At 47.7% G+C, this 11,459-nt stretch overlaps 1 protein-coding gene across 1 annotated transcript in view; it reads right to left on the reverse strand.

Annotated features, from left to right (window-relative positions):
- The window catches only part of DPYSL4 (dihydropyrimidinase-like 4), a 29,178-nt gene that overhangs the window by 5,485 nt on the left and 12,234 nt on the right, over nucleotides 1-11,459 (reverse strand). Inside the window, exons 2-10 of the mRNA XM_009326006.1 lie at nucleotides 10,137-10,225; nucleotides 9,300-9,484; nucleotides 8,270-8,434; nucleotides 6,782-6,843; nucleotides 6,603-6,683; nucleotides 4,280-4,348; nucleotides 4,051-4,171; nucleotides 3,186-3,342; nucleotides 989-1,130 (exon numbers count right to left, since the gene is read on the reverse strand). Of these exons, the coding sequence (XP_009324281.1) occupies nucleotides 989-1,130; nucleotides 3,186-3,342; nucleotides 4,051-4,171; nucleotides 4,280-4,348; nucleotides 6,603-6,683; nucleotides 6,782-6,843; nucleotides 8,270-8,434; nucleotides 9,300-9,484; nucleotides 10,137-10,225 (1,071 nt within the window). The remainder of the gene's footprint in view (nucleotides 1-988; nucleotides 1,131-3,185; nucleotides 3,343-4,050; nucleotides 4,172-4,279; nucleotides 4,349-6,602; nucleotides 6,684-6,781; nucleotides 6,844-8,269; nucleotides 8,435-9,299; nucleotides 9,485-10,136; nucleotides 10,226-11,459) is intronic.

Genomic DNA, 11,459 nt, shown 5'->3' on the forward strand with positions numbered 1-11,459 from the left:
TCACAGGATCCAGCCGCATGACCGTGCGGTGAGGATCCACACTGCGACAGGGCTGCAGTTACAGGGAAAAGGGAGACGTGGGAGGCTGAGCCTTGTCCCTGTGGGTTAAATAAAACAATAGATGGGTTTTATTTTTCCTGGACTCTGTGAAATTTAAGATCTCTGAAAAACAAGACTTTCACTGGTAGGCTCCAACTCCCTGTACAGGTGTCTCACATTCACTAAAGATGGTTAAGGATATTTCAGTAAAGACTGGAAGTGAACACAAATAGTGCCATTTATCATCTTTCTTTCTTAAGATAAATTCTATTTGTCTTTGTTCAAAGCCTACCTAAGACAGAGACTTCAGGGTGGCTTGGTTCCCAAGCTCCTGGAAGTCTGCCCAGATGTATCTGCTCTGTGGGATGCAGGCTAGAGCCTCCCAGGGATGCTCCTTGGGAGGGCAGGGTGCACCGGTGTGCAGGGACACGGGACTCAATTCCACCGGCCAGATGCTCGTGTACCACGGCTCTCCCTCGGCAGCAGAGCTCCTCTGCCTGGGAGACACGGAGGCGCCATGGGAACCCAACCCCACCAGCGGGGCCTGGGGCAACCGGGCAGCTGGCAGGCACAGCCACGTCCATGTCCACGGCCACCAAGGGAGAGACACCCTGTCCCCATCCACCTCCCCAGGCCTCCTGCAAGCACCAGGGAAGAGGAATGTCATGTCTTACCCTTAGGAAAATGTGGTGGAGAAACTTTGTCTTGCGACTGCAAGTGAGAGTGGGGTGGATGATCCCCGTACCGAAGCCTTTGAAGACACTTTGAAGGCATTCGAGTGTGACATTTTCTCTCATTAGCTAGCTCCTCTGAAGTAGCAGTCTAGACAATGTCACACCTCCTGGCTCGTTTGAATTAACAAGGATGCTGACATCACCTAGCACAAGCACTGCTCACGTGCGCTTGCCTCCACAGCTTCGTAAGGAATCAGCGTTATTTTAGTACCTACCACACACTTTTCCCAAATTATCGACATCCGCTCCTCGATGCCGTTGGTTCCCTCGGGGATGAGGGTGAAGTTGTCTTTCCCCACTGCCTTCTGCGCGGTGGTGAAGGTGCAGTGAGCGCTGCCTGCAACCTGCAGGTCCCCGCTAGGCAAAGCACAGCAGAGGAGGTCAGAGGAGGCACCCGACGGCGCAAACAGCCTTCTCGGCACCAACACCACCTCCCCTGCCCTGTGACACCACTCCTCTCGGTGGGCGAACGCCACCTTCGCCTGGAAGACTGCGTGTGGCACTCACGGCTCGTGGGCTTCACGCTCCGTCTGTTTGGTACAGATTGGTTTCACCAACAAAGACTGTAAAGGCAGGCGACTTATGATCCATAAATCCCAAGGGAAGTCAGGTTAAAAGGCAACTCTTACAGGTACACAGGGGCACCTCACTCTACTAATTTATACAGGAATTAAGCACTGGAATAATGTAAAAGATGTAAACAGCAGCCTCATAAGCACTATTTACATTCTCTCCTAAACTGCCCATTATTTTTACTATTTAAGCCAACATTTTAATCTTTGTATCTTCCTTTTGAACCTCAGATTATTTTAGGAAATGGTTCTCCAAGCAAGGTTCTTTAAAAGCAAGGATACGGTTAAATAAAATGAGATCCTGGATAAACCCAAATGTTATGTACTATCATATACTACAGTGGGAGGAACTGGATCCATGCTGGCAGGCAGGGCACGGCAGGGCAAGAAGAGAACTGAGCATGTGTAGCTTGACGAGCCTGGGAGCATGCCTCCAGACTTATGTCAAAGCTGTGCTAGACTGAACTATGTTTGTGTTTTACTGCCTCTTTTAAGAAAATATTAAATGTATTGAGATATCTTTATAAACCATGTAAGATATAGTAACATGAAACGCTCTTCTCTTGTTGACAACTGTTTATACTTCTAAGGAAAAAAAATCACATTTCAGGGAATTCTAAGAAATGTTTATTTCTTCTTTACAATATATATGAATGCAATTTTTTTACAATTATCTGGATCCATAAACATCTCTCATCCCATTTCAAAAATTCTTCATGCATTACTTCTGGATCTGATTTTTCTAACTCCACCCATACCAAACTGCAGTTAATGCAGAGAGCTTTACTGACTCGTGCCACTCAGTGGGCTGTGAAGATGCTAGGGCCGAGCTGTAGGCACCTGAATGCAAACCCTCCGCTGTGAATGAATCCCCACTTCTGTGGATTGCTTTCTGCAAGGCAGCGGTGACAAATTTGGTGCGTATTTGCTGTGAAATGTGAAACCCCGGCCCGTGGCAAAGCTCCAACCGTGATTAACAGCTTGGCGGCTGCGTCCTGGATACAGCCCCAGCACATGGGTGTTTGTATTTCCCCGCCCGTTTGTATTTCCCTGCCCGGTCTGGGCTGCCAGCACCCGCTCGGTCCGTGCACGGCTCCAGAGACGCTCCTGCCGACCCCTGGGGCTTTGCTGCGTAACTCAATACATCGAAACAACTCTGCACGGTGACGTGCCCTAAAAGCTTATTTTTCACACATTTTAAAATCTTGCAAATGCCCAACACTGCTTCTGATAAAATCCTTCTTTTGGCTTTAATGCTAAAGCAGCGCAGGAGGCTTTCCCTAGGACACAGCGAGGCAGAGCGGCAGCGACTGCTGTCCCTCCTGTGCCATCCCGTGGGACACTGAACCTTCCCCGCCTCCAGTTCTGAAGGAGGAACTGGGCAGCATGAGCCTGATTTTTACACAGAAAATCTGGTAACTATTACTTGGCTTCATCAAAGCGTAATTTAGATTCTTTTTGAAAGAGTCACCCGGCTCCTTGCTCAAAGACCCGAAGATTTACTTTTTTGATATGGAAAAGTGCAACAATTGGTAGATTATTTTTCCTACTCTGATGACAATATCAAGGGGAAAGCTGAATTGTGTGCTAGCCTTTGCTGTGCTGCTGCATCCTACAGTGCCCAGGTATGGGAGAAGACTGGGGGTGCCCCCAGGAATGGGGTGGCTGTTACCCACCAGCAAAAGGTGGGGGGCCCACGCCAGGGAGCTCAGGGGCTGTGACCCCTGGCCAGTCCCCGCTCTGCGGGCGATGCTGTCGCTGTGAATGGCGTTTGAACAAATGCAGGCAGGATGCAAACACGACAGATGTGCTCAGGCATCCGTGCTGACACGGAACTCACCAGGACAAGAGGGAGGTGAGATGATCCGGCGTGGTGGGGTCTGGGCTGACGGGGGGAGACGTGACGAAGGCTGCAGCTTTGGCCCAGTTCTTACTCCAGTAGTGCGACCCGTCGGTGCCCAGGCTGGCGGTAATGGGCTCTCCATACACAACTGTGCCTATAAAGCAATAAATTAATGAGTGCAAACGCGCCGCATGTCCTGCAGCCTCTTTTCACACAGTGCTGACAAATACCGCGGTTAACAATGCAAGACAGTTTCACTTTTCTTCAGTGTTCTCAGTATTTCAGCTTTTTAAATTCACATTAATCCTTCAGATTACCTCATACGACTGGGAAATGCTGTCAAAACCAGTTTTGAACCCATCTATTTTCTCCTTAGACCAAACACACATTCGTATCCACAAACCATCACGCCTTCCTCTAAATCAAAGCAGAGTCTCCTGGCTGGGGACAGAGGTGGCTGTGGACGCCCGCCTGTCCCTGGGCATGGCCTTCTGTCTTGCACCCCGCAGGCTTGCTTCCAGCTCTTCCCACTCTACCCCCAGTTTGAATGTGGAGCTTGCTCCAGATCCATTTTTCATTTAGTTCATGACAAATTATTGCAAGTGAATTATTTCCTTTTTTTCAGCTGCGTCTACTGAGATTCAGTTGTCAAAAGTTTCAAGCACATCTCCTCAAATATTTACAGCTCAGACCAATTAGCTCTGGCACACTCTGCGAAGAAAAGCCAACACCAAGTTTTAGCACACTTAAAACGTGAGAGAACTTGGGTGATAACGAGTTCTTAAACCTTGCAGCTAGAATGATATTCCTGGACATATTTAAATAGGCTCAATTAGTGTGTGAATATGAAACAACGCTTTACCTTTTCTCTTTGCTTGAGCTAACACATCTGCTGCACCTCTGCTCATTATTTTGGTGATGTACAAGGGGCAGTTGGCTTGTTTCGCGATGGTAATTGCACGGTACACTGCCTCCGCTTCCACCTGCAGACACCAGAACACAGGCAGAAAACGTCTCAGGGCACCTCTGCTACAGCCGCAGCAGCTGTTCTAAACCCCTGGGTAGTTCTGCTGAAGGACTGGAGACATTACCTCCTCGGGGCGGCTGAGAACATGCCCTTCTGGCCCGGTAATCCCGAGTTCCAGCAGCCTCTTTTGCTCCTAGGTGGACAAAGATGAATGAAAGAGCAGTCAGTGATATGAACAGCCTGTCTGAAGCAATGTGGGACACAAAGCACCTTTTCAGAAGTACCTGAAGGATGACAGAAATTCATGAATACCACTAGGAGATACCATTTATACCTGTGACACTCCATAAACTGCTGCAGCTACTTCCTGGTAGACCCACCTCATGCTGGGAAGCATTTCTGGACTGGGAACTGCTGTGTCCCAGTGGTACCTTTGGACCTTCCCCACCCTTCAAACCACTCTTCAAATATTTCTGGAGGATGTGGGATTTTAAACCTGTCACCAATTACTCTAAGGCTGTGCTAGATATGATGCACGGCTACAGGAAAGGAACACGTTTCCCCTGGACCTGAGGCTGCCTGAAGCTGCTCCGAGAAGCCTGCAGAGGAAGCAGAAATGGGTGCAAGGCACGCGGGACTGTCCAGAGCTTCGCCCGGTAAGTCACGCAGCCACAGCCACGTGCACTCCCCGGCCCCGGTGCACTTTGCCATGCAGCAGCAGGGAGGTGGCTCAGATGAAAGGCTGCTGCTGCTTGCCCCCTCGCAGTTCTGGGGGGAGGCAGCAGCGGGAGGGGAGGTTTTGCACGGCCACTGGCAGAGCCGTGTGCCCCAGCACATGGGCTGAAGCTGAGCAGCCTCACCTGGCTGTGCCCACGTCCTCCCCCACCCGGCTCCACTGCTCCGGCAGCACCAGCTCCCCCGAAGAGCAATGCACTCAGTCCCCGCTGCCACAGCCTCACGTCACGTTGGGCACAAATCAAGTCCCCACAGGGACTCCCTGTTAGCCGGGACCCCAGTGACAGAAGCTGGAAGGAACGCTGGGTTGCACCAAGGTTACTCACGTTGTCTTTGAAAGCAGATGTCTAGCACACACCTCGTCCAGTTTCCTTTCTGTGATGTTCTGTATCATGTAATGCTCCCACTTAGCAGGCATTAGATGCAACGACATTATTCAACATTACAGACCAGATCTCGCAGGCTTTAAAGGATCCTGCTCTTACAGGATGGTTATTTTTCCATCCACTGTACTTCTATTGCAGATATCCTCCAAGTTTGTCCCCAGGGCTTGAGTGTCATCACACTGGCAGCTTAACAAAATACTTCTGAAGATACTGAACTGCTTGGGATCACATTATGTTTCACAGCCAGCTGAAGAAAAGGTTTCTCAGCTAAAATCCTGGGGAGGTGGGAATTAGCTTTTATCCTGTTCGCTCAAATAAGCCCATTTGAAGGATTGGGATCCTGCTTTCATTTTAAACTCTCCTCCCACACCACACTGAACACTTGCATGACCATAAGCTAAAAGGAACTGCAAGTCTAGTTCTACCTTGTATCATCTCATTGCAGTATGTATCTAAGATTTTCTTTTCTAAAGGTAAAAAGGAAAAATAATGAACATGAACCAAGTCTGCAATACCAAGGAAGTTCCTGAGTACCATTTTTGGAGGTAAATATTGCCAAGTGTAATGTACGTTATTTCAAAAGATCCAAACCTCTTTATTTTCTCAAGTACTCAAGACTTCTAAACAAGATAGATAATGTGATAAAGTGTCACTTAAGGCAGTCAGTCATCCTTTAAGAAGCCCCAAAACGTACTTGTTGGGAACCACTGAACAGTCCTTGTAAAGATTTCTGTGATGACACCCAAGTGTGTGCAAGGAATTGGGAGGATGCTGCTGATTTTAGGAGATGCCCCGAATCCCCCTGCACATTCTTCTGTCTGCACATGCTGCCACCACAGGGTCTCCTGTCAGCCCTTTCCCTCCAAGGCTTGGGTAATCCCCTTACACCGGAGAGCAGATCCCCCCCAGCGCGTGGGTGGAGGCGCAGGGGCAGGATGCGGGAGCACCGTTTCTCCATTCCCCTGGCTGCTGCAAGGCTCGGGGCCCACACGCACGGACCGACCAAGGCTGCTCTGCTGCAAGGCCACGAGCTCAACTCGGCTCGGCTGCTGCCGGAGATCTCAGAGGTGAGCAACCGGGGTGATGCCCTGCTAACAGCAGACACCACTGGAAAGTGCTCACTGGTCCTCTCCCCAAAGCAACCAGGTGTCACAGCAGGCTGCTCCTCCTTCTCTCATCTGGACCGATCCCTACTGAATTTGCAGCACCAACTGAAGGCTAAAAGCATGCTGGCACCGCTCCACCTTCCCCTAGACACTACAGCACTTTGCCTTAAATCAAAATACTCTGGTCAACCTTTAATTTAAATGAATGTAAGTACTGTACCTCATCGATGATGTCTCCATTTTCAGCATGCACTTGGGCAATGGCCCCCAGGTCTCGAATAATGCAAAATATTTCATACATCTGCCAAGAGACAGGGGGTTGCCCAACATCAGACAAATCACAGTCCACGCTCAGAGCGTGGGTGATGACATTCACTGGACGCTGGCTGGCTCTATTACCTGGGCATCAGTGCACTGAAGTTTGTCTTTGTAGGCCATAAAAACCAGGAAGGAGTTCACACCTTGAGAAAAGAAAATGACATGTGTGTATTGTCACGGCTGAGAACTCAGTGACGCAGTGTGGGCTGAGCAGGGGGCGTTCAAACCGGGGAGGGTTTGTGCCGGCTAGGGTTAGACTGAAAACAAAGCAAGGCAAAGGGCTGAAATGGGAACTGTCCCCACAAGAACTGAACCCCAAAGCTTGGGAGCCAGGAAAGACAATACACCCCTGTCTTTGGAGGCACCTGAACCAAAAAAACCCCAACCCATAGCCTATTTCTGATTTTAGGTACTCTCTGTAACTTGGTCCGAATGCACAGAATCAAACGCTTTGCTCCCAATCTGAGTTTTCCCTCCAGTGGTGGTTTCAATTTATGGTTTATCCTCAACTTCTTTCTGATAACTGTCTTTGAATTAGTGTATTAGTGCTAAGACTAAATTACAGCAAAGATGAGACTCTCTAATATTAGAGCACTGTTATTTAGTGCACTGCTATTTAGCTAGAGAAATAGATGGGCAGTACTTTGCATACAGCATTGCACGCAATCCTCATTTCTATCATTTCCATCTAACATAAAGGATGATTCATGAAGCGCTGAGTCAAAGCTGGAGAATTACTACTGTATTTTATATGGATAGAGGCAACAACTAATCCCAAACTACGATCAAATTACAAATAAATTGTATTTCACGTGAACGTACATATGAAAAATACTCGTTATAAGCTTGGAATAGCTACATTACTTCAGCCACTCCACATTTTAATAGGAAATTCACTGCAAATTTCTATGTTAATTGACCAATTAAGCCCTTGCTTGCAAGACTGCAAATTACACTGAAGTCATTTAGCTCTACATTAGCATATCTGAAATCGAAATGTACTTCCAAATATGGAAATAAGTATTAATGAAATGCATGAATTCCTGCCGTATGGCCTGCTTTCCAGTAAGCCATGTCCAGCGGGTACTTCAGGATGGGCAGGAATTACAGGCACAAAAGAAATCTCTATGGAAAGCCTAAACCTTAATTTTATTCTATAAGCCCCGTCTTGAATCTTTTTGTTTACATACTTTTCTGTACATCAGGCAGCCGGAATCAGGGTGCCTGATACCGTTCCTTTAGTTTCCAAAATCAGTTTTCATGACTGGGCTGTAAATTGCCCCAAGGTGAGTACACATGAACAAGGTGTTATGGTATGAACCCGGTGTCAATACCCCTGTTCACAACTTTCTCCTAGATGGCAAAGGACGGGCAGTTCACACCTCAACAGCGAAGGAGCATGGTCCCCTCCACGTACCCCATTTATCACTGGGTAAAAGAGGAGTACGGCAGAGCAGCAATAACTATCCTTACCCTATGGCGACTTGCTTGTGTGCCTATACCGCAGTAAGTATGATGTGGGGTTTTTTTGTGGGGTTATTGCCAGAATATCGCTCTTTCCGTCCTTACCCTTGTCCTTCACCAGGGCTTCCAGTTCCTCCTTCAGACTTTCGTGCCAGCGAGGGATGTCGATGTGCAGCGAGTAATCGCAGCAGGCCTGGCTGTCGGCGCTCCCGCGCCACTGCTCGTAGGCAGCCAGGAGGCTCGTCCCAACGTCCGGGCAGACGTGGTCAACTGAGGAAACACTGCACAGCGTTAGCACGTGTGCCAGGGAAAGGGCTAGAGAAATACCTGGAGAGTGCAGCAGCCACCAATATTCTTGTGCAAGACTTTACTGCTGTGAAAAGGAGACATTTTAATACTAATTCATTTTTATAGCATTGATTAAAGATGAAGGATAATAAATTTCCCAGATAAAGTGAAACAAATGGAACAAACGAACTCCCAAGTTACGACTATTATTAGGCCTTTTTTTCACACAGCCTACCTAGCACAGCATCTGAGAGAGGCTGGTGACCAAAGCATGTCCTTGCGCACTTTTGCACAGCTCCCTTGGGCATTTTCCATGTGCAGTCACTCACAGCCCATCAGTTACTGCACTTATCTTTGCTCCTATTCCCTACAGTATTGGCTATGAGATGGGTACAGAGCTACGCCAGGACTTGTTGAGACTGGTCCTTCAGTCACATACTACAGTGGGCCTTGGGACCAGAACAAGAACAAAACAGAAATCAAAATTATTTTACATTAACACAAAAACAGAACCCATGCTCACAGAGCTGAAAAACTCGTATAAAAACACACTTGCAAAGTTATTAAGAACATATTAAAAGGTGTTTAAAGTTTTCTTCTATTTTATTCTCTTATGAGGTGAAGCGGGAGCAACTATATATTTTAAATATATGTGTGTAGCAACAGAAGGAGGTTCTGAAAGGCACATAATGCATTTTAATTAGCTCTGTAATGCTTTGATTTCTACAGCAAAAATTAACATTTCTCTGCTATGAGGGTAAATAATTTCTGCAAGGATAAAAGGCCTGATGTATTTTGCTAAACAATGTTCTACTTAAAAGTCCGTTCGAATGCTGCTCCATCTTACTGATCATTGTGGTTCCTCCTGCCAGGGCTGCTTTCGTGCCTTGGTAGAAGTCATCAGCAGAGGTCATCCCCATGACAGGCATCTGCAGTCTGGTATGGACGTCTATCCCCCCTGGCATCACCATCTGGCTGTAGGCATCAATTGTCTTTATACCACCAGGAACAACCAGGTTTTCTCCGATTTGTCTGAAAACGATATTAAGATCTCCTGTTAATTGGCAACAACTTTTAAGTGAAGATGCAAAAACAACTTCTAAGTACTGCTCGTGGCACGCAGGCGTGCACTGCCTCGGCCTCCTCACACCGCGGGGCCCGGTTCTCCCCCGGGAGGAGAAGCAGCTGCACGTAGGGAGCGTGGTGTGCTCGGTCGGTGCCGGGAGCGGAGCTGGGGTCTGCCGGAGAACCCTGCGGGTCCCACCCTGCCGGCCCAGCAGCACCCATCCCACCCCTCCCAGCTCCGGCACTGGCTTAGCAGCGTTGGGACACATGAGGCCATCACCTGAGGGACCCCGCTCAGAACAGAGGAGCTGCTGAGGTCTCAGTGCCGGACTCTGTACACTACTTCTGACGTGCTCCTTCGCAGAGCTTAACCTGGCTCCTCACTCGTCTCCTGTACGACTTACAACAGAGCGCAAACTGTCAGCACTTTATACGTCTTTCCAGCCACCCAAGTACACTAATGTAGTTCTGTCTTGACAATATTCTAAAAAGCTGTCCTTGTTTTTCAAAAAGGGAACATATTTCCAAGAGAAAAATGACGGAAAGGAACCTTGTTCAAATCCCATGGCACTGTATCATGTTTGGAAATTACATTATAAAATATAAATTTTTAACTTACTTTATTAAACCATCTTCCACATATATGTCTGCATAAAATGACTGATCATCGTTGACAATTTTTCCTCCTTTGATTAGAAGCCGGTCACTCTAATGGAAAAAAAACCACACTTTTTCTAACAATTACTTTATTTAGATGCTACTTTACTCATTATGAGCTTTCATTAAGTCTAGGACTTAATATTTGCCCTTCAATCACACAAGTTTAGTTGAATATCCAAACTATGCTACACCAAAGCCCAACTGTATTTTGCAAAGGAAATTGTATAAAATTGTCATTTGAGAGGAACAGATGTTCTCCTATGAAGCGCGGTACCAGCCTGGGCATGTACAGGCAGCTCAGCCGAGCCTGACAGCTCTGGGTACCAGAATGCCCCCCATTTCAGAGGTCTCAGACGCGCACCTCTGAGCAGAGCCAGCCGAAGGGAGCGTGCTCCAGCCTTCGCTGCTCCTGACCTGCCTTGCAGGAAGCACACCACCGCCCCAAAGGCCCACCAAGAGCTCCTTCAGAGCAGGTTCAGAGACTGACCGAAGTTCTCTGCAGTTTTAAAAGGTTTGCAAGATAACATCCTGCAGCTCAGCCCTGTATCTGCCTCCTCCATCGGCTCCGGTTACGGAGACTTTTAAGTGCATCTTATTAACCTGGTAATTTATTGACGTTCCTTAGCTTTCAGAGTCTTGTGAGGCAGATAATGCCTCAAGGACTTTCCCCGTTTCAAAGCAAGACAGTGGCACAGTTGTCAGATTTGCAGAATCTTTAACCAGAAAAATTAGAAAGCAGTGGCATTTGTAAATGTGGAATTGTAATGTGAATTTCACATTGTAAATATGAAATTATGTAAATGTGGAACTGCAGCCTAATTTAAGAGGATTCCTTTCCCACCCTCTGGTCTTGCTAGAGAAATTATTACCAAGGCTAAAACGGGCAACACAAAGAGCATGGCCTTAGCACAAAAAAACCTGAGGGATGCAAGAGCACGTGGCAATACAGCCCAGGAGATGACTTACAACACAGCAATGTGTGCTGATGCAAAACAGCCTGGAAAACATTTTCGGGTCTTGTTTTAAAGAGCATCACTGGTATATAAAAAAAACTATTAAAGAATTGCATTGTGTTTTTAAAACTATCAAGGCTTTTATTGCATCATTATTGTTTTCCCTCGCCCCATAAAATCAATCAAAAGAAGGTTCTGCGTTGGCTGCCCCACGGGGAGGGCCCTCCGGCCCCTCCCCTTGCGGGGCCCATCCTCACCCCATCCCCATCCTCACCCCATCCCCATCCCCATCCCATCCCCATCCCAGCTGTGCCACACCAGCTCCAGCC

Source organism: Pygoscelis adeliae, unplaced genomic scaffold (genome assembly GCF_000699105.1).
Source record: "Pygoscelis adeliae isolate BGI_AS28 unplaced genomic scaffold, ASM69910v1 Scaffold4, whole genome shotgun sequence".
Lineage (NCBI taxonomy): Eukaryota > Metazoa > Chordata > Aves > Sphenisciformes > Spheniscidae > Pygoscelis > Pygoscelis adeliae.